General features: G+C 36.3%; 1 protein-coding gene and 2 long non-coding RNA genes across 3 annotated transcripts in view; 1 reads left to right on the forward strand and 2 right to left on the reverse strand.

The window, feature by feature from the left end:
• Positions 1-10582, reverse strand: part of bdh2 (3-hydroxybutyrate dehydrogenase 2) — a 56484-nt gene extending 45902 nt beyond the window's left edge. The window contains exons 1-4 of the mRNA XM_023957017.1: positions 10546-10582; positions 4219-4309; positions 3708-3786; positions 2906-3002 (exon numbers count right to left, since the gene is read on the reverse strand). Of these exons, the coding sequence (XP_023812785.1) occupies positions 2906-3002; positions 3708-3786; positions 4219-4290 (248 nt within the window). The 5' untranslated portion in view covers positions 4291-4309; positions 10546-10582. The remainder of the gene's footprint in view (positions 1-2905; positions 3003-3707; positions 3787-4218; positions 4310-10545) is intronic.
• Positions 659-1170, reverse strand: LOC111947685. Its single transcript, XR_002873566.1, has 2 exons — positions 1136-1170; positions 659-961 (listed from the first exon to the last, which is right to left on the reverse strand). It is a non-coding gene; the product is annotated as an uncharacterized LOC111947685 (long non-coding RNA).
• LOC105354166 lies at positions 4768-7764 on the forward strand. The gene is made up of 2 exons (XR_908844.2): positions 4768-5143; positions 7519-7764. It is a non-coding gene; the product is annotated as an uncharacterized LOC105354166 (long non-coding RNA).
• Positions 10583-23487: the final 12905 nt, after the last annotated feature.

The raw sequence follows: 23487 nt of genomic DNA on the forward strand, positions 1-23487 counted from the left end.
AACACGCTGAATTGTTGCAAGCAGAAAGGGGAAGGATGCCGTTCAAATGGCACTGGTCCCACCAAAAGTCGCAGCGTGAACTTGGGCTAATTTTAGTTTGCGCCATAAATTTGCCGGAGGCGGCGTCTCTCCTCCTCATTTCTGGCCAAGGCCAGCAGCCTCCTCAACAGAAATTGGTTTTCCCATTGGACCCTGCGGGCCTCCTTGGCTCTTGCGTTGGCGGTATGCCAGACCAGTGGTCTGAGCATACGGTTGGGGGCAGCTTGGGGGTTCCTTTGAGGACGTGGGGGTGGGGGGTTATTTTGCTGTGGTGAGGGGTTATTTTCCTGGGGGGTATTTTGATTCTCCATATTTTCTGGCTTGAGGGGTTTTCTTCTTCGAAACAGTCATGGGGCGGAGGCGGAGTGAGTGAAACTGCTGTACAGACAGCATGAGAACAATCACTTTTCTTTAGTTTCCAATGTGGAAAAGAGCATTTTTTAAGTATTACCTTAAGTTTATAAAAACACCAACCACACCAATCCCTTGCTTTTCTGTTAATATTATGAAAAAGGCCTTGCAGAAAGTCATTTCTGGGTTTGAGGTTTGGTTTCTTTTTTCATAGATGGTAAAAGTTTAATGATGAAAACTCTAAAAAGGCAAAATTGCAATGTGTCTGTTTACATTTAAAGTCAATTTTACAATAATATTTGTAATTATAAATTGTACTTCTTTGTAAAAAAAAATATCGTGGAGAAATGAGGTGTGTCGTATGTGAGAAAGATGTCATGTTTTTGAGCAAACATTTTTAACTCACTTGGTTTTCTGAGGCCACCCTGCGCGCCTCCTTGGCCCTGTTTGTGGCGCTGTGCCAGACCAGGGGTCTGGGGCGGGGTGGGGGGGTTGTTTCATTGGGGAGGGGGTTTTGGGGGGTTATTTTGCGCCGGGGGGTTTGCTGGGGGGGATTTTGCTTCTCCATTATCTGTTAATTCGGCAAACATACGTGAAACCGTTAACGTTGAAGTACCTACAAGCTGAGTGGTTAGCTTCCATTTTATTGTACAAAAGAAAACAATGAAAGCATATATATTTAACAAACAATTGATCTAACTATAGTACACACACAACAAATTGTAATAATGAAACAGTATCTTACCTTGAAGGGGTTTTGCTTTGGGATTTCCGTACTAGATTTGAAAAGAAAAAAAAGCTGCTGTTTGCATGATAGTTAAGTTGTTCACTTATCTATGGAATGTATGTCACTTCCAGCAAAATGATATCTATCTAAATATATTAGGGGTGTAACAATAAGCTAAAAAATCTCAATAATTTGGTTCGATTCAGACTTCGGTTCCAATATACGTTTCGGTACGGGCCATGGCTGTTTAAATTAATATGCTTGATAGAAATTGATATTTATGAACCATAACTATTTAACTATTTCTTTTTCAATCTAACAATCTATCTAACCATAGTTTTCACACACAAAAAATTATATTCAATGAAACAGAAAAATGTATCTCACCATTTTGTGTCTGCCAGACATTTGCGATTCCAGCCGTTGGAATTTGAAACGGATAAAAAAATCAGCCGTTAGAATAGTTAAAAAATGGTATGACTCGGAACATACCAAATGGATAGATATGACGGCTTTGTAACTGTTATTTAGATTTAACAAATGATTTTCTTAATTTTAGTAGAAAATATCCCATCATACATATTTTCCTGTGGTTAAAAAGTGAACTCATATACCAAGATGCTGATGTTGACATTTTCATTAAAATGTCTGTTGGATTTACAACAGGATGGTTTTGTGATAAACCTGGTTTATTTATTCTCCATAGAGGTAAAGTTAAAAGGTTTCGTCTTCATAAAAGTTAATGTTCATGGATTTGGTAGTATGCAAGTTCCAGAATTTTTTTTATCAGGTACTTTTTTACGTGGTTACATATTCTTGCTCCAATGTGTGATTTTTTTATTCTTTTTTTCTTGTACCTCAGCAGTGCTTTCAGTGTGTTTGTTTAAAATCTGGCAGTATTCATGATCAGCATGTCAGACAGATTTTGAGTACGCCACAGTTCATGTACTTAATGCAGTTTATAAACTAAGTTTGCACATCGTTTTAAATAGATCTCTGGGTATAAAACAAAGCTGTTACAATCTTTCTGGTTGTGCTTAGAATAGTTAAATAAGAACTCATGTTTAGCTTTAAAGTACTTTTAATTTCTTCTTTGGAGAAAAAATTATGTTTAAAGTGAACTTTTCAGCAAGGGGGTTTGTAAGATGATGACAGAGCTTTAATTTTCTTTGTATTTAATTTATTTTTGTATCTGATTCATGTTTTTAGAATTCTGTATTTTGTTGAAATATTTTAATACGTGTCTAATACTACTACCCCAATTCTAATGCTGTACTGATGATGGTGCTGCCCAAATAAATTGTTAAGCATTTATATTTTTAGTATTCTTTTTTTTTACTCTTACTGTATTTCACTGGTCTCAATCCTGGTCCTCGAGGGCCACTGTCCTGAATGTTTTAGATCTTTTCCTGCTCCAACAGATCTGCTGCAGTGGTTGAATTGCCTCACGTTATGCTGCCATGGTGCACCAACCTGTACCAACATTTAAAGCTTTAGTGCATGTCATCACAGGCTGCAGACCATAATGCCTCTTATTGGGGGATAACACAATGGTGGAAACTAGAAATGGGGTTTAGGTGAATGTCATCAGTCTCTGTGCTTTACCAAAGCATCAGCAGTAGTCCTTTTAAAAGGATTGACAGCAGCACAAGCTGAGATTTAACCCTTTCGATGCAAGGACTTTGGAGTGGCGATTAAGCAGGGGCGTAAACAAGTGAGGCAACCGTTTACAGGAACAAATAAGTTGGGCTGTTCTCTAAAGAGAAGGAGAGTGGGACACACACACACACTGCAACATTGAACACCACATCCACATGAGCGTGTTCTTGAGCCAAAGCTTCCACTTCCTCCTTTTTGGTCACATCCACCACTTTGGTTCTGATTCCTAAAATCAGGAAGAAAACGGATCAGTGCACACAGTTTTAATGTGCATTTCTACATCCTCTTCTATGAGTGAGAGTACATGCATATGTGCTGACAGCCTTAGCAGCAAAAACTCGTTCAATAACCCTTTTTTCTCTCCACCATTTATTTCTGGTAGACTTTAGTCTGCCAAATACTTCTACAGTCTATGATGGTCGCTTATGACCAGCGACTTGCAGAGAGGTTAAGGGTTGGCGATGCTCAGATTCCTCTAATTTACAATTTCAGTAAAGTTTTTGTTTGTGCTAAACAAAAAGTTAAACATAAGCAGTTTCCACTTAACACATAAATACACTTGTATTTAAGGATTATGGTTAATTATAAATATATTACAACTTCTGCTGTTTTGCAGAAGCATACATATTTTTGTATGTTTTTTTTATACATCTTATTTAATCATTATTAAGTTTTGCTATAAAAGTTGATAAATTGAGCACTTTGTTTCAAACTTGTCACAAGATGATATGATTTGGTAAATGAAGCATGTTTGAAAGCTCCACACACTCAAACCCAAACTAAGTCACAGCTTTAGAGGTTGTGTTTTGAACTTAAAAGTCAAATCCATAACAATTAAGATGTAAAATGACAGAAAAATCTTCCACTGTCCAGGCCTTAAGCCTCTTGTAATCCAGCAGATGGCAGCAGCAGACCACTCTCTTTATCTTACCTCTAATTCCTTCCAGCTTCTTCAGCTTTTCTCCATTTATGTCTGTTGCAGTGACCTGAGCTCCTTCATTTGCAAAAGCCTGAATTTAAAAAGGTTGAGTTAGTTCCAAACATCTATGTCTGTCATGGCAAACACAGTTTTTTTCTCCCTTTTTTTTTTTGCAAAAGATGGTTACTAACAGCCTTTTTTTCTATTATAGATGTAGGAATACATTTGCCAGATGGATTTTTTCAAATCCACAGACCTCTTATAATTATTTAGAGACTAAATAGTAAATTCATTAAGTAAGACACATCCAATAAAAATGATTTGACCAATGTGAGTAAGGCAGTTTATCAAAATAATAGCTTATAGGAAAATAGTTGTTGATGATAAAACATTGTCTACACAAGGAATGGCTAAAAGACATGATGCAGGTCAAACTATTCATAAATGTTAGATTTGCAACCTTAAACTATTTGGAATTTGTTACAATGTAATTTGGAAGAAAATTGTAACAAAATCTACATACAATTGCTGCAGCACGTCCAATTCCCTGCGTAGCATCAGACAGCACAATCACTTTCCCATCCAGGCGACCCATGATGCACCTTTCACGGCGGCTGTGAAACAGGCAAAAATACAGTACTGATTAGGCCTGCACAATATACCGCAAATTTATCGTTATCACAATATCCAGCTCTGCAATATGCATATCGCAAAAGACAGCGAAAATCGCAATAAATCGTAAACCTTAAATGTGTTAAAACAACTTTATGGCAGCTTGAAGCATTTAACAAATCGAATAAATCCCTTTATACATTTGACCAGTCCGATGGACGCCTTAACGTTGTTGACCAATTGGATGGAGGCCTATTATGTTAGATGTTTGTCTCCTATGTCGATGAGGGTCATTTGGATTATAATTTTTCAACTGTTGCAATGAAATGGGAATGATGTTTTTTGGTTATTTTGTTATTTGTTTATATACCGCAAATTATACAGTTATCCCAATATTAATCTCTAATAGGCCTGCACAATTTACCGCAAATTTATCGTTATCGCAATATCCAGCTCTGCAATATGCATATTGCAAAAGACGGAGAATATCGCAATAAATCGCAAACCCAAAATGTGTTAAAACAATCTTCTAGCAGCTTGAAGCATTTAACGAATTGTAACCCTTGGCATCAGACTAGCCATCAGACTAACTGTGAACACCTGGCCCCGCCCTTATTATGAGAGGCCCGGTGTGTATATAAGTTCCTGGTCAGCTGGTGCACTTCCTGCTTGCTGCTTGCTACTTCCTGCTTCCTGCTGGCTGCTTCTTGCTCTCAGCTGTTGCTGCTGCTGTGGCCACACCAGGACGCCTAAAACATTTTCTTAATACGAACATATTTGGACACCTCAGCATTTACCTTTGGACACTAACTAACCCCAAAGAGACCTGCTCATTGGTGAGTTTTTGCGGTCGCGACACCGAAAACAGAAAAAAGCTTTATCATAGTCACAGAGCTAAGCTAATGCTGCCTCACCTTTGAGACTTTGTTTTATTTAATGGTTCTTGTTTGGTTGTTTTAATTTAGTCGGCTGAATTCAAGCCGAAGCAATTTTGTTAAGTCGCTTTACTTTTGTGTTAATTGAACACTTTGAACTGTTTTAGTTACTTTTATTTCCATGATGCCAAAATGGCCACTCTTTGAATTAGATAATGGAATGAAAAACCATGTTGCGCAACGTTTGAAATTTGAAAGTTTAATTTGTTTAAAATTATTCTACTTTGTTAATAAAATTAATTGGTAACTTCAGAGTACATTTTTGATTTAAAACTTTTATCCACTTACCTTGAACCTTGATATTTTGATTTTGATTTGAAATGGTTTATTTCAAGCAATTCAGTAGAAATAATACACAACAGCAATATAAACATCAGTTATACATTCATACAGTAACTAATCAAACTTAGGATAATTAGACATATTAATAAATATTGCTTGAAAGGGAGTGGGAGGAAGCGAATTTATATAATCCCACCCCGATTATACTATAACCATTTTATTACATGATTTATCAATATCCGGTTCCCAGTTTTTATCAGACAGAATAAAAATCATAAAATATCGAAAAAGCACATGACAAAGATGAATTACTTAAGTATTACGTCAAAAATAACTATTTTAGAAATCAACATGGCAAATGCAGATCAGTCATCTGAACTATATGCAGATTATGTTACTTATAAAAGCCATTCATATGAATAAAACATAATACTATATCAGTAAAGCAGACAACACTGTTTCAGGAATTTTCATAGCAAAATTTCATCAAGTATCAAAAGTTAAAAACATGTGCAAAATTATGCTACATTAGGAAAGATTTTTGAATAAATTTATCAATTTTTGGAGAAAGTGAAGTAATATCATTAAAAGTCAATCAATTTAACAATTTTCAATAAGTGAATAATCATTTGTTTTACTTTTTTTTAATATTTTTTGTATTTTTTTTTTTTTTATAATAAAGTAATGCTATAGGGGAAGAGTAAAAAGGGTCCATAACTGTCGATTGTCCAAGGTTGGTATTTCTTCTTTTACTGATAACAGCTGATCTCCTGGGTTCAAAACAGAGTTTATAGTTCTCTTCCATGTTATGTCTGCAGACATTAGATTCAGGTCCATATCCTTCTTCAGCTGATATCAGCTGCGGTGAAAGTTGAGGTCAAGTTGTCTGCAGGTCAGAACTCTGCTGTTATTCAGGTTACGTCAGACATACAGAGAAAGTGAGGAATCCACGTGTCATATTTCTTGAAATTATTTGGCTCATTGGTTTATTACTCCATGTTGTTTCAGACGACCGTGGTCAAGCACTTCTCAAAGTCCTTCATGGTGTTCACCACCAGAACCTTGGACCAGTCCTCTGGACCGAGCGGTTTGACGTAAATCCTGCAGCCTTTAACCCAAGTGTTCTCAATCTGCTTACGCTTCCTGAGAAGCCGTGCATGTTTTGAGATTTCAGCATTCCTTCTGGTCAGATGGTCGTTCAGATAAGCAGCCGAACCTTTCAGGTGTTTTCTTTGGGTCATCAAAGCTAGCTTGTGTTTGTGATTCACAAACCTGATGAGGATCGCTGGTTTATCCGTCTCCTTTCTCCTGGGGAGCAGGTGGCAGGTCTCGATGGTATTGAGATCCAGGGAAATCCCTTTAGATGTGAGAAATGAATGTATTTGCTGCTCCAAAGACGCTGCACCGAACTCCGTATTAGTAGCACTGCTAGCTACGCTAGCGCTAGCATTAGCAGTGCTAGCTCGAGGCTTGATTGGTACTCCAGTGAGAATGACATTATTCATCCTTACTTGCTGTTCCACATCGTCCAGTCTTTTCTCCAGAATCTCGACCTGATTTTCTCGCTGCTCGTTTTGAGCCCGAAATCTTCGGAACTCTTCCATCATATCCCAAAGGGGCGTTAGCTTAGCCGACACTTGTTCCATAAAACTTTTCAGCGTTTCTTGAATAATGTCAAGAGTCTTTTTGAGGTCTTCATATTCTTGGGGTTTCTTCGGGGGCATGGTCAGCTCTCTTTTTTGAAAATCAACCTTTTAAGTAATTTGAAGATAGTTGTATTCGCAGAGAGGCACGCCACGCGTCCTGCCGTGTAACCCGGAACCGGAAATGATATGGAATTGTTTGACATGTGTACGCACTTTGAATTCTATTTGAAACAGCTATTTGATTTTTGATAATATTGTTTCTTTCTTTTACTTTCTACAATGATTAATCTGCTCTATTTCAGTATACCCAGTGAAATGACTGATTTGTTTTTTTCTGACCCTTTCTAGGTCAGGTTTTTGTTATGTATGCTTTGATCTACAACTTGATGGCGAGCCACCCAAATCTGAGCTCGTGATACTTCCACCCTCAATAACAACTCCTCACCTGCAGGAAACCTCAACTACATCCCAACCAATAGACTTTTGGAAACCACTCAATAGGACTCAGACCCATATCCCGGTTCCTTTTGTTGTTTGTTTGTATTGTTTAAATGTCTATTTTCTGTTAATACAATCGATTGCATTTTACTTTTATCGCTGTCTTGTTTTCATTTACATACCTTGGGCTCCCTGAGACAAATTCGGATTAATGCGTCTAGTCCCATAATCTTGGAAGCGTTACAGAATCAAATAAATCCCTTTATGCTTTGACCAATCAGATGGACGCCTTCCCATTGTTGACCAATCAGATGGAGGCCTATTATGTTAGATGTTTGTCCCCCATGTCGATGGTCATTTGGAGTATAATTTTAAACTGTTGCAATGAAATGGGAATGATTTTGTTTATTTTTCTATTTGTTTATTTACCGCAAATTATATCGTTATCGCTATATTGATCACTAATATCGCATATCGCAAGTTTTCCTCATATTGTGCAGCCCTAGTACTGATCAATAAGATCATTATGATGATAAACACAAAACCTGTTTGTTCATTAGCTGTGTTCACTGTCTATTAAACAAACAGCTTTTATTGGGAAGTCTGTGGCTGATGACATAAATGTTTCTAAATGAAGAGATACAAAGATTCAAGATTCAAAGGGTTTATTGTCATACGCACAGTGAGAAACGTGTTTCCCTGCACTATGAAATTCTTACTTTGGTGTCTGCTCCGAATGCCAAAACCTATACAGGAAACTGAAAATTCAGGCCAGTAGCTTCCACTATTATCCATCCTATCATGGCTTATGAAAACACACCAATCAGAATTATGTAACTCAGAATTTTCTAATAACTTCTGCAGACTTTACAGTTCAACTCGTAGCATTTATAAATCACATTCATGACCATTTTAAGGATTACGGAACGCCAGTGACAGTTTCAAAGTCCCATGCTATAAACCTTACAGACCTTTTAAGTAAATATTGTCTTTGATAGCAGGTAATGTTAATGAGAGCTTATGCTGTATCTTATTAAACATGAACTTGGCCAATTCGGTCCTTTTCTCATCAGTTTCTTTCAAAGTAAAACAAAAAGCTTAATTTCATAACACTTTTATTTTGAAAACTAGGTTGCAACTAGAGTAAAATGTTAATAGATGATGGGACTCTTGACAATGAGAATACTAATTGTTCTTGTAACGATTTCTAAGTTTGCGTAAAAATATCTTATATTAGAGCAAGTTCGCTAAAAGTTGCGTTAATGCAAAAGAGAAGGGGATTTCAAACCACACGCAGCTCCTGCAATGCAATAAGGCCTATCAGTGGCGGTTTTTGATATGGGCGATGTGGGCGGTCGCCCAGGGCGGCACTTCGTGGGGGGCGGCATTTGCCGTGCCCGATGCGTGCGTGTCAACGATATTCAAAGAGGAAGCTTGCAGCTTTTAATTTGAAATTGCTTCAGCTGCCGGCACTCAACACTTTTATTTTGATACATCAGACTGTTAAGAATGTCTTCATCCTATTTGCTCTTCACACTTATGGTGCAAAAAAAAAAAAAAAAAAACAAAAAAAAAAGATGAAATAACTCAGAGTGAAACAACGTAAAACAGGCACATGAAAAGGAATTGGGCAGAACAAACACCCATGCTCAACCAAATTTCGACAAAAGCAGGCAATGGGGATTATTTCCCACAATTCCTTGCTCTGACACGGCAGACCCGACACGCACGTGACCACCGCCTTCTGCTGCAAGACATTTGCGGCCACACCTCTTTGCGGCAGTCTTTGGAACATAAGTCAAAAAACTCGAGAGGGGGGCGCAACTCACCGGTGGCTGGCTGAATCACACTAACAGGTGTGAGGGGAGTCTTTTTCTATCTGACAATCAACTCTGAGCCGCAGCTGCGGCTCCCGTCATAGAGACGGAGCCGCGTGTGTCAGAGGGAAGGGGAGGGGGAGGGGGGATGAGCGCAGACCATTTTTTATGGATTGAGGTTTTTTGGAGGATTTCTACTGTTGGTGTTGCACAAAATTAGGGAAATGCCAAATATTTTTTGAATAATCCCACTGATGAGTTCTATGATTTAGTCTTTAATGTTTTATAAGACCTAAACATATCAATCACAATAAGTTTTTTTTTTTAGATCTAATCCCTCTGATATGTTTCACAAAGACACACACAGGACGTCACACATTAAGAAATTATTGCTAAAAATGAAGCAGGAGTCCAGCTCTAAAAAAAATGCTCTAAAAAATGATAAAAGAGCAACAAAAAAACGGAATTATTTGATTTGTAATTTCTTATTAATATTTCCAGGCTTTCTTTGTTTTGTTCAGAAGCATGTTCATATTTGTATAATTTTGACAGAATATATTTCTATGGAGAGCAAAATATTACAAGTTATTTAAGGTTTAACTTGTGTTCCTGTTTTTATTCATATTTATGTTCAAAAAGTTCAGTTTAAAAGGTTTAAAAGTTTAGCTTTAGTGTGTTCAGTAAATGTTTATCTTCTTCGGCCCAAAACCTTAAGCGTGTTTTTAACTTAGGCCCCCTGTGTGACTGAGTTTGACCCCCGCTGTAATACGAGGCTAGAAAAGTCATGCATTTTTTTTGTAAAATGGCTAAATAGAATATAAGGAACACAACAGGATGTTGTTGTCAAATTTTGCATGTGTGCGGGGGGGGGGGGGGGGGGGGGCTGGTGGGGTTACTCGCCCAGGGAGTAAGTCAGTGTAGAACCGCCACTGAGGCCTATGATGATGAGACAACTGCATGTTCACTCCAACAGCACGCATTTCTGTTATTAATACTTGCATAACACCGAGGACGACTTTTCATTACAAACTAGAAATTACTTCGTGCTTTCATCAAAGCAATAACAAGAAGAAAACCAAAAACTCGTGGTCAAAACCACGGGAATTTGTTGAGAACTTACTTTTTGGCTGCACAGCAATCACAACGACAGACGAAAGGGAAAAGACACGTGATGTCGTTCTTGGAATCCTATTGGTTCGAGACCAGGAAGTAGTACCATAGAACCTGCTACACTTGGACTATGGAAGTTCAAAGTGGAAATGACCCAATCTACAAACCGTCACTGCATTGACTAAAGACAAAACAACTTTTATTTTTACACGTATTTTACAGGAGATTAGAGCCAATGTAAAAATAAACAAAGTAGTTTTTAAACGTTTTCCTCATTATTGAAGGCTATTCCAGTATGCTGCAGTCTACTAAAAGTGGGAATGTTGTATACTTCAGTTTACCTTTGATATACAATCTGTATTTTGCAAGTCTAAACTGTTTTCATTTTTGTCTCAGAATGTTTTCAGTTATTATACTTTCTGCACTACATGTACTAGGTCTAAGGTAAACATGCTGTGCTAATATTCAGGTATACTTTTTTAAAATAAACTTGAGTTTACAGTACTACTTTTTGCTTAGGGATTTGTCCAGTCTTAATCTCCTTATCACACCTTCACTTTGAAATATTGGAATAAAAAGAAAACATTCTGTTTTACCTTAGCAAAACATTTCGCATATTGAATCCAATAAAAAGTGAGTAAAGGTCATACCTAAAGGTTTCAATATTCAAACCAAAAAACCCCCCTTGGTAAAAGTAGTACACTTGAAGTATATTTACTTGAGTGTTAGTATAAGTACTGTATATAGGTACTTGTACATGACAAGTAATGCAATAGTGATATTAACTCAATACTTCTTCAGACTAAATTGGAACATTTTAAGTTTAAAACACATAGTTTATAATAATAATTTCAAGTATAGTGCATCACTTGTAGTATAGACTAATTTTTGTAATAGACTTAAATAGACTACTTTCTGCTAAAGGAAGTCAAGCAGAAGTTCCCAGATGAATAGTTTGTTTATATCTGTTGCAAAAATCAATTCTTCATAGATTTCCCGTAGCAAAGCAAAATTGAAGATGAGATCTCGATTCTGTCTCATTTACGTCTCTTAGACATAAATGAGAACCATTTGAGACTAATCTGGTTTTCTCATTCTTCTCATATACGTAACTCAATTACAGTTTCAAGAGAGAAGAGTTAAATCATTTAGACATTCATGTCCTCAAAAGACATCTTTTTGAAACTTTTTATAATACATGAAGTTTCAAGACAATGTTGCAATGTCGATTTAATAAACTTTTCTTTTGACTGCTTAGATAAACATAAATGAACAAGTATGTATGTTGGGTCAATGATGCTAGGTTTAGACAAACACACACATGCACTGGCACACATTCACGCACACACAAGAGCACACATGCGTATGTGGTGGTGTGTATAAAAAATTTAACAGATTGATGTCTGAACTCAATTAAGGACATTTGGGATTTTGCGCCATCTTTGGCCATCTGAATCTGTGGCCTGCCCTTCACGAAGAAAGGAGAACTCTCCCCGGGGCTCCGGCCGGCTTCTCCGGGTTCGCTTGCATTACCGCACTGGACATCTCGTGGCGCCTGTCACCACTCCATGTTCGGGGATCTGAACCCGACTCGGATCGCATTTTTCACAAAAGGCGGACAGTTTTTTTTACCTCATCTAACGGTTAGCGGTAACGGTTTATTCCTATGAACTGATGGGGTAAACAACTTGGCAGTTAAACCCTCCTGAATAGGATGCTTTTAATTTGAAATGATGTCTGTGTTTAAAAGCGAAGCAAACCTCTGTTTTTTTTTTACAGCAATAACAGCATCAGTGATAAGAAGTTTAAAGATTTTAATCCTGAAACAGAATCACTTTTAAACTTCTCTTTAACTGACTTTTTTTAGATTTAACAAATAATTTTCTTAATTTTAGTAAAAAAATATCCCATCATACATTTTCTTGTGGTTAAAAAGTGAACCCATAAACCAAGATGCTGGTGTTGACACATTTTATTAAATTTTATGAGACTTCATAAAAATGTCTGATGGATTAACAAACCATGTGGTTTTTTAATAAAAATGATTTAAATATTCTCCATAAATGTCAAGTTAAAAGGTTCAGTCTTCATTAAAGTTCATGGATTTGGTAGAATGCAAGTTCCAGAAAAGGTTTTTATCAGGTACGTTTTTACGTGGTTACATATTTTTATTCCAAGTGTGATTTTTTTTTTTTTTTTTTCTTGTACCTCAATAGTGCTTTCAGTGTGTTTGTTTAAAATCTGGAAGTATTCATGATCAGCATGTCAGCCAGATTGAGTATGCATTAAGTTTATATACTTAATGCATATACTGTTGTGACAATCTTTCTGGTTGTGCTCAAAATAGTTAAATAAGAACTCATGTTTAGCTTTAAAGTACTTTTAATTTCTTCTTTAGAGAAAAAATTATGTTTAAAGCGAACTTTTCAGCAAGGGGGTTTGTAAGATGATGACAGAGCTTTAATTTTCTTTGTATTTAATTTATTTTTGTATCTGATTCATGTTTTTATAATTCTTTTTTTTGTTTAAATATTTTAATATGTGTCTAATACTGCTACCCCAATTCTAATGCTGTACTGATGTTGCAGCCCAAATAAATTGTTAAGCATTTATAGTTTTAGTATTTTTTTACTCTTACTGTATTTCACTGGTCTCAATCCTGGTCCTCGAGGGCCACTGTCCTGGATGTTTTAGATATTTTCCTGCTCCAACAGATCTGCTGCAGTGGTTGAATTGCTTCACGTTCTGCAGGAGGCGGTTAATCACCACTTGATTCAAATCCAGGGAGCAGTTATCTCTTGCTTCTCCAAAAATGGCGTATACATATATAGCACTTTTCCACCTTCTTTCGAGGCCCAAAGTGCTTTACAGTCATAGACCCATTCACCCAGTCACACACACACATTCACACACTGATGGCGGCTCCGCTGCCGAACACTGGCGCCAACCTGCCACCAGAAGCAAGGTGGGGTTCAGTGTCTTATCCAGGGACATTTCGACACATGGGCGGGCAAGGCGGGAATGGAACAGATTGAAGATTGGCCGCCCTCTAAAACTAAGGATTTGCTTTTATTGCACCGTCAACAGTTATATCCCATATTTAGAGTTCAAACTGTGAACTCGTTTTTAATTGACGTTTTTCTATTGAATTACAATTTAGTCTTACAAGAGACAAACATGATCTGAATTAGAAATACTTAACATGGTTTTGGACCAGCTGACATTTAGCCTTGGTCTTGGTAATAAAAATGAATAAATAACAGAAACAAGCCACGCAAACACGTCACATTTAATTTAACAAATAAACCTCCAAAATCCCCAATTTTGCAATTTTTATTTCAAACCTATTTATCCCATGAATGTGTTCTGTGCCTGCTCCAAAACAATCCCACAGCCTCACAAAGAAAAGTGTCTTCAGTGGTGAGTGCTCTTCCTCACAAGAAGCTTCGCAATTTCAGTTGGAAAGTGAAAATGACAGTACTCCAGAAAACCCAAGAGCTTTCCAAGAGTTTCAAGTGTCCGAAAAATGTGATGACGCACGGAAAATGACACTAATTCTCTGATTTAGAATCTATGGTGCATCAACAGAAAAAGATTTGTCTTTAACATGTTTATTTACTTTGATTCTTTTATTTTCTTTGGATATTAATTAGTAGCTGAAATCAACTGACCCATAAGGTGACTAAAACAGTACGATACTGCTAACACGGGACTTAAAAAAACCCCAAATGATTGATTATTTTGCATATTATGCAAAATAATCAATCATTTGTTTTTTCACCATCATTCTAAATCATACTTTTGTTTATTTATGTGTTGGATTGGTCTAAAAAATGATTAATCTGATAGAGTCTAATCAAATATTACATAGTAGGAATGCAGAATTTGTGATGTCTAACTGATGGACTCCTGGTAAAGAATCACTACACACTCTGCTATAGTACAGAACATTTGTTGTTGTGGAAGGACGACTAAATTACATTAAAAGTGACTTGTTACAGACCTTTAATGGCTTATTGATTTGGTTCAGTCACATGAGAATTAAAGCATTTTCCTCTCAACAGCTGCACATGCATTACATCCAAGGTTATTTGTCAGGCCTTTATAAAAGGTGGACATTATTTTTTTAAACTCTTTGATTGAACTCACTGAGCTATTATAGTGTTTAAAATTGTATTTTCTCATACAGGAACCTTTCAGCTAAATCATCGGAAAAATTGATCAAAGACGGCGGAACAGTTTTTCTTGAAGTGTTTAAGTTTGAAAAAAGAAAACACTCAATATTGTCTTTGAAAAGACAAAAATTTTTTTCATATTTGAAAAAAATTTTTTCAGACATAAATACAACTCTTCAACTGCTCAGAAATTTAATGCCATAAATGCCTTTAAAATTAAAATAATAAAGGAAACTACCCCCCTTGTTCAAAAATTTGTGACACAAGTTTTTGTTCACATAAGATGATAGGTGCCTATTTCAAGGCAGAATACTAAATATAATAAAATTGTTGTTTTTTTGGGGGGCTGCACGGTGCCTCACAGCCGGCCCCTGGTTCGAGTCCGAGCTGGGGGCCCTGAAAAAGAGTGGAGCGTGGAGTGTAGAGGTTTGCATGTTCTTCCTGTGCATGTGTGGCTTTTCTTCCTCCCTCCGACCAAAAACAAGCTTCATAGGTTAATTGGTTACTCTAAATTGTCCATAGGTGTGCATGTGAGAGTGCATGTGTGTGTAATTGTGGCCCTGCGACAGACTGGTGACCTGTCCAGGGTTTTCCCTTTCTTCACCCACGAGCACCCGGGATAGGCTCGGGCAGCCCCATGACCCCAAAAGGGGCAAAACGAGTTTAGACAATGAATGAACTGACTTGTTTTATGGGGTTTCTATGTAACATTTAAGGCACCGATGCTTATTCTTCAAGTATAGTGAGGATCTTATCATTCAGGTCTCTTTTGTGCTTGAACTTCTTATCTGTCTTGGGCAACCAAATTAATTACAGGTTTTGTGATAAAACACAAGAACAGTGCTAATATGTAATGAACTACTGCTAATAGAGCATAAAAATTAAAATATATGACTGCTGAATATTGAACTAAATATCATGCTTCTTTGCTGGTGCTAATCCACAAGTTAATTAGCTTTATTTAATTTTATTGTATTTTTTTCATGTGCTTATCTATTTTATTTTTTTGACTTACCAGTAATATAGTTTGAGGTTTAGGTAATAAAATGTATTTTTGAGTGTTTTTAGTTTACTTTTAATATTTTTGCCAACAAGCAGGTGCTGCAGCTTAGTAATGTTCTAATGAAGGAATAAACCACGTGTTGCACCACTTCATGAACAATATTGCCTTAGATTATTACTCAAAGAATTTTTTTTATGATATCTGGTGGTGAAAAGTGAGAACTTTCTTTTTAACTAGTATAACTTTAAAAAAAATGAGTGTTAAATGTAGGTTTGTCTTAATTTTATTCATCTTTTATATATCTTAAAAGAAGGATTCAATATTAAAGGATGTTTTTTTTAATCAAAGTTTAAAATATATGCTATGTTTTAATTCTCATTCTGCAACAATAAGAGTATTGACCCAAAAAAAAGAGTTGGAAGCTTCATTGAAGCATAAATTCAGAGGTGCATCAAGAAAACGTTTGGCTCTTCAGTCAGAATGAATGTGGATTTATAATTTTAGTGTGCCAAGTGTTTTGTTTTTGTTTTTGAGGGTCAACATGTAGAAAAGAGTCCCTATTCTATTTTGGATTTAGTCACTTCTGTCTGCTGACTGACACTTGGAGTAACTGGTATCCAACCACTATGATCTTCTGTGTTGTGCCAGCAACAGCTTTTCAATTCCATTTGAATCAGATAATGACTCTGATAACCCATGTGGTTTGAGGTTGTTGGGTTCCATTTTCTGTTGGGTTAGTGCCTGGAGCAGCAACGCTCTTAGATCCACTTTGGAAGGAGCAAAACTGTTGTTTTCAGGTCCATTCTGTTTTGTGTGGGTTTTTGACTGGCTGGTTCATCACTTCTGGTCTTTTTCTTGTTATTCATTTAACAACAATCACTTGGAGAAAATTAGGACCTTTGTTTTAGTTCTTGTTGACTCCTGGGGGAACTGGGAAGTTGTTTTGCCTTTCTGCCTCTGCTTAAAGTGGAAATGTTACTTTTCCCTGTTGCCGGCCGAGAGCCAGGACCATAACACAAGTAATGATCACGACTTGGTTACAAAACAGCACAGTCACTGACCATGGGAGAAAACTTTTAAATGGATGAAATTTAAAAAAAGAAAAAAGTTAGGCAATGTGATTTACTTTGTGAGAATAAGAGAGATTACAGGAAACTTGGAAATTGAAAGAAAAAACTTATTTATGATTTTTGATGTATTCATTATGGCTTTCTTACAAATCTAATGGATATTTTCCCTTGAATTAACCAACAGTAGAATTTGTTTTGTTAAAGAAAACACCAACTGATTGCTAAACTCAAAGCTCTGACCTTTACTTGATTAATGTTTTTCTTTTGAATTTGAAGAAATCATAACAGATTTGGTAAATGCTGGCTGATTTGGTTAGAATTGTCTCACCAAAATGATGTTAAGACCCCAGTTTAAATCAATGGGGTCAATGAGGCTGCAACAGTAGTACACCCCCACTGAAGAAACATAAAAGTTCACATTAAATCTTTATTGAAAATGAATACAAATGCACTAAACACAAAAGAATTGCCTTAAAAATGTGCTTTTGTTGAAAAGCCTTGTCCAGGTTCCTTTTGTATTCTAAATTTATAGATCTAAATGTCTGGAGTTTCAGAAATTAGTTCCTTCTTGTCAGTTAAACACTAAAGACTTATAAGCAACCCGTCTTTGGTCAATTATTTTCTAACATGCACCAGCGGGTTGCAGCAAAGTTTAAACCATAAGAAAGAATCTTAAAATGAAATTGTGCATTTGAAATCACTTCACAAGGCGAATAAAGTAAATAATGACTATTGCAAATGTTTACTGCTTTTCTTTGAACTTGGATGTCTGCTCTAATCGAGCTTCAGAAAAGTTGGTCTGTAAAGAACAGCATCTTTCTTTGCTTCTTTCCACGCACCAACAAACAAAGGAGAGACAAAGAAAGAGAAAAACTCACTGTTGGAGACCAGAGGAACAACGTTTTCCAGGGAGGATGGATGGACGCTGTTGAGAACTCAAACTGCATGACAGCTGTCTCCTGGCAGCTCAGTGACATGTTGGTTTTCAGAATAAGGCACAAAGATGTTAATTAATTTCAAACGTTTGTTGCATTTATCATGATGCTCAATATAGGCACTAACTAAAAGTCGCCATTAGATTTTGCAATGTCAATATTTGAAACAAAGTTTTAACCAACTACATCCATTTCTTTTTAACTGAACTTTACAGAACCATTTTTTTAGGACAAATACTAACCATTATTTAAAAAAAAAACAAGCTTTTACAATAAATTATCAATTTTCATGCTTGTTTTTTTTTTTTTTTCAGTGCCGCAGTGCATTTCTGGTACGTCAAGATAGGAGGATCTCACTATAATAACTTGGAAATAAAAAAAACAAGAACACTAAATTACCTGTAGTAATTTAGGGTACACCTTGTCTCTGAGGTACCTGGCCACACAGACAAAAAAGCATTGCAACCCATTTTTAAAGTCAAACATGTTCTTTGAGGGCCCTCAGATAAAACATGAATAAACATGAACTTAAGTAGTCCTAATTAGTTTTTTGCCGTAAGTGCCTTTAGTCATAATAAACAGCGATTCAGGCAAGAATCTTTCAGGACACGAGAAAAAGGCTGGCGTGGGACTATATGAGTCATTTCTAATTTTCTCCGATTTTTAAAGAAGTATGGAGGATTCCGTGCAGACATCCTAACAACGCTCTTTCAATTCAGAAGCTCAGTCCATGCTCTCTAGGGAAACTGACCAGAACATAGATTCTCCTTTGAGGAAAAAAAGTTCCATCAACTTCAGGGCTGCAACTGTGAGAAGTCGAGGCGGATGTTTGCAAATGGCTGCGGGTTTTCTGTGACCTGGGGGTTCTACTCTATTATTCACCTGAAGCCACCCACCATTTTTCAAACTGCAGTCTGTTTATATTCACTTATCTTTTTATCCCCATCTGGAAACAGGCACACAGAGTTTAGAGCTTCTAGAAGCATTTTCCCCGAACAAAAGGAATTCTTGAAATCCATCCATCTTTTGTGGATTTCTTCGATTACTGGTGCTTACCACCATGAGCTCCTTCATCCCTATGATGACCAGCTGGTTCTCAGTATGGAGGAAGGATGAATGATTCACAGAATATTTCTTTTTTTTTTTTTAAACTTAGCCTCATAACATCAAAAAGCAGATTATGGATCTGATGTCAAGTCAGTCAGCAACATCCTGTTAGGAGTGTGCGACGTCCCCTACTGATAACAGCTACAATCCAGCCTCTAGAAGAAGAGGATGCAGACGTAGAAAATGAACGAGATTTAAACCACAGCCATAAAAATCCTTATAGAATTTTTAACCCTAAAAAAAGAAGACAAACCCCCTCTGATTTTCATTTGGCCCAACTTTTCATCCACAAGTGTGCACCCTCATTTCCCTCTCATCCTTCCCCTCTTTGAACCCTGTCATATCATCAACCCCCTGTCTGACCTCCACCTGCTGTGTCAAACACAATGAGAACCATGAGCCGTGCTAATAAGTAGGATGGCAGAGAGGAAAGGAAGGAGAGAAGAGCACCTTTGTTCCTGGACAAGCAAAACGGATGAGGTCAAGAAGTCACATCCATCTGCCTAGAAACAGCGTGAATGAATGTGGACACAGCTGGATTACACGGTCTGAAAGTCCCATCCAAATCATCTTTTGATTTATTTCAAAGCTTTCTAAGTGCTCTTTTAATGATGGTTTTGCTGTTTTTATCCAAAGTATATAAACCTGTATTGGTTTACAGGACATAGCTTCTGCAGAGCGGCAGGATTCGTTAGAAATTCGCCTCTGTGTTGTGGCACTGTTGGCACAGAGTAAGCCCTGCCCCATTTCCCCTCATCCAACTGTTTACACGCTCTCCTGCTAGCTTACAGCCCTCACAACCCCAACCTAACATTACCGGTGTAACATGGTGAAGAATATTGGAATATGACAGTTTTGAATCAGATGCCAGTTCAGACGAGGAAAACAGAGACATAAATGGATCTGTTTGTCTGCAAGTGGATGCATCAGAATGGATATAGAAGCAGAGAGGGCTTGCTGTTGTAAGTCCTGCATCACATTTATAAGCTTTATCAAACAGCATTATTTCATCTGTTCCTGATTAGCAATGATTTTAAATAAAGAAATCTTCCTAATTTTCTTCATATATGTCCTCCATCATCTTAGACCCTTGATAAAATGATGCTTTTCTTGTATTTTATGATAACTTTCTTTAAAAGTAAGATTTTGTTGATAAATATAAACTAATGTTTGACGGTCAATATGGTTTCTGACAAAAAGATCAACATCCGTGGCGATTAGCAATTACCTGAAAAAATTATAAAAGGCACAGACGATGAAGAGTTCGATGAGTGTTCATCGATCTAATAAAAGGCTTTGACACTATTGATCATAACATTTTAGTAAACAAACTGGAAATATATGGAATACAAGGACTGGCATTAAATTGGTTAAACAGTTACATTAAAATAGGCAGCAGCTTGTTTTACCTGAAAATTGTAAATCATCCATGCCAAATGTAACCCTTGTGCTATCCTAGGCACTTTAACGTTGGGAGTGGGGTCATCTAGACCCACTAGACAGTACACTGAACCTTTTTTCTTCAATGATTTGTGATCTTCACTGGTGTCCATGGATTACTTGAAATCCTCTCCACCTTTATCCCCATTTGTCATGTTAGGGATTACACATCAGTGCAAGGATCGGGTCATCTGGACCCCATAGGATAGCACAAAGGTTAAGCTGTGGAGTACCACAAGGGTCAGTCTTTTAGGAGGCCCAAAACTGTTCATTCTATATCTAAATGACATACACATGGTGTCAAATACACTCAAATACCTTTTATATGTCCGTGACACAATCATAGTGTTTACAGGGGAGAATCTCAGGGAAGTTGTAAAAATAGTAAATACAGAGTTAGGGAAACTAAAAAATGGTTCGACATAAATAAACTCTCACTCAATGTTAAAATAAAATTCATAATTTTGGGAAATCGCCACATTCCTGCAGATTTAGAAAAAAAAGTTGCTATTGATAATCACGTTTTGGAAAGAGTGACTGAAATCGGAGTAATTATGGATGACAAAATTAGGACACATACAAACACACAATTTTTAAAATCAGGTTTATTGAAATTATGGGAACTAGTAACTAACTAGTAACTACTAACTAACTTAAAACAGTACTCATTATGTTAAAAGCCAGAAAAAAGGTACTTCCTGTAAACATTCAACAAATGTTCAAGGACAGAGAAGAGGGTTACGAGTTAAGAAATCAATTGAACTTCAAAAAGCAGTGCATCCGCACTACAAAAAAGAAAATGTGCTTATCGGTGTGTGGTGTGAAGGTTTAGAACAAAGCAAAAGTTTATAAGTATTCAAAAAATCATACATAATGTCAATGAAGAAACTTTACAAGGCTAGAAATTATGGAAGAAATACCGTTCAATCAGAGTCCAACTTTTTTTTACATTGAATTTAAAACACTGAATTTTTTATCCTGTTTTATTATGTATATGATTTTTTTTTAACTTTAAAGTTCGCAGGCCAAAGTTTACCTGGAAAAAAGTCATGTTAAAAATTCGCCTGCAGAAATACAGCCAGAAAATGATAATCTGCCAAAATTCACCTGGAAAAAATGTAGAAACAGCGGTTTTCTTCAAATTCATCATAGCTTAATTACACAGACAGGATCTTTGCTTAAACGTCTCAGAGACCCACTGTTACCACTTAGCTACTTGCCAGCATAATGCTAAGTGAGTTACCCTTTTCGCACTGTGCGTTGAAAAATATAAGACTCAGTAAAATATTATATTCCCAATGATTCTGAAGGATAGACAAAAAAACTAATAAAACATAGAAAACGAGATTAGCATGTAATGGACCCCATCATGTTTTTTTAACACTCAGTATGCAACTACATTTTTGACCACTTGGTAGCGCAGTAGAGCTTGCTAAGTCCCACTCCAACTATGTTCTTTTTACTGTAATATCCTTCCCAATATTTTTTTAAATTATTTTTATGTAGTTTGAAAAAATAAAACAACAATTTATGTGTCGATTTTTAACTCTTGTGTTTATTGTAATTTTGGGTTTGAAATAAATATATTTTTTTAAATGCTGTAAAGAGCACTCCTTTCCCATTGCCCACACTGCATTTACATTGCTGTCTTTCTTGGACTGAACAATTTTCTCTTTGAAATATTCTGGTTCTCTTTTATCCATAGAATTTTTTGTTTGAGATTAACGTTTTTCAGCAGGCTTTCACATGGAATCCGGACACCCCTGCAAAGGAACTCTACCAGCTACACTAAAGCTGGAGGAGTTGGACTTCAATCCATTTCAGAAGCCTCCGCTTTTGAAAAAAAAACCTATAAGTTATGAGCTTCAGCTCATGCTGTTGTCAGGAGGAAATCACACACATTAGTGTTCAATATCAAGTACCCTCATGAAATGAAACTAGAAGATTTTAAAAGCTTAAATATATAAACAAACCAAAAATCCATTATAATGTTTTTTTTTGCAATAATTCTTTATGGAAATGTTTTTACAAACCAACTTTTTGTGTTCCACAGTTTCCAAAAACACAAAAAAAATAGAACTTATGAATCTGTAAATAAAATAAAAAAAGACAACGCATGAAACCCCCCCAACTTCACATGGCTAACTCTATCCAGCAATTAGCCCCTCAGGGACAACCTCTTTTGACATCAGCACAGTGCCTTAGTACCGCTTGTTAATTTAGCTGAAGCCACTTACAATGCATTCTAATTCAATGCCTCACATCCATGACGCTCAATGCCCTATTTCACCCCTCTGTGACATACAAATTCACAGAACACTCGCACTGATGACTGCAGGTTGGTTTTGGGAACTTGGCCGAGGGTCTTACGATGCCAAGATTACAAAGATTGTGTTGAGAAATCACAGAACAGCAGCTAATAAAGCAATTAAAGACTAAAACAAAAACTCACTATCTACAGAAAAGAAACATTTGTTCAGAGCTCATATCGCTTGCATACAGAATCCCATTAATAGCCCAGGGTCCTTTTTTTTTTTTAGCTAATATGAATATAAACATAACATTTAACCTACTTTGACTTTTTGTAAGAGCCAAGAACAACAACAAAAAAATATTACATTATATAAATGTCAACGAAGGTGGTTCTTTGAAGGCTTTGGATGTCACATCAAGGGAGTTTCCTCATAACAGGAACCTGTTGCAAAGTAGATTTTAACTGTCATTTTATTAACAACCAACTGTCGCTGCAACTATAATCGTTCTTTAGGGCTTAATAAGGATCATACACTGCCATAAACACACGACTCCTCAGCTTTTGGTCAGTAACATGTTTAAGTTTGCAGTACTCCTCTCAAATGCACAGTTCTGTCTGCATTATGTGGATGAATTTGTACAACACTGCAGTGTTGGTGCTCTATAACAAACCAACATAATAGAAATAATATTTTCTCACAAACGAGGACAGTGCATACAAATAAAAATTCCGCAATCATCTCAGGTTAACTTTTTATTATATACATTTATTTTTTATTTTATTTATTTATTTTTATTGTTTTTTAAAGTTTAATTTATCTCACTTTTTTTAAAATTATTTTTTATCGTGAATAAATTGGACTAGAGTTTTTGACAGAGTATTAGGGCCACCATTAATTAAGAAAAAAAAAATAAATAATTGCTTATTTAAAATTTTGTGGTAAAAGTATGAGAAAGTAAGACAAAGAT

Source organism: Oryzias latipes, chromosome 1 (assembly GCF_002234675.1).
Source record: "Oryzias latipes chromosome 1, ASM223467v1".
Classification (NCBI taxonomy): Eukaryota; Metazoa; Chordata; class Actinopteri; order Beloniformes; family Adrianichthyidae; genus Oryzias; species Oryzias latipes.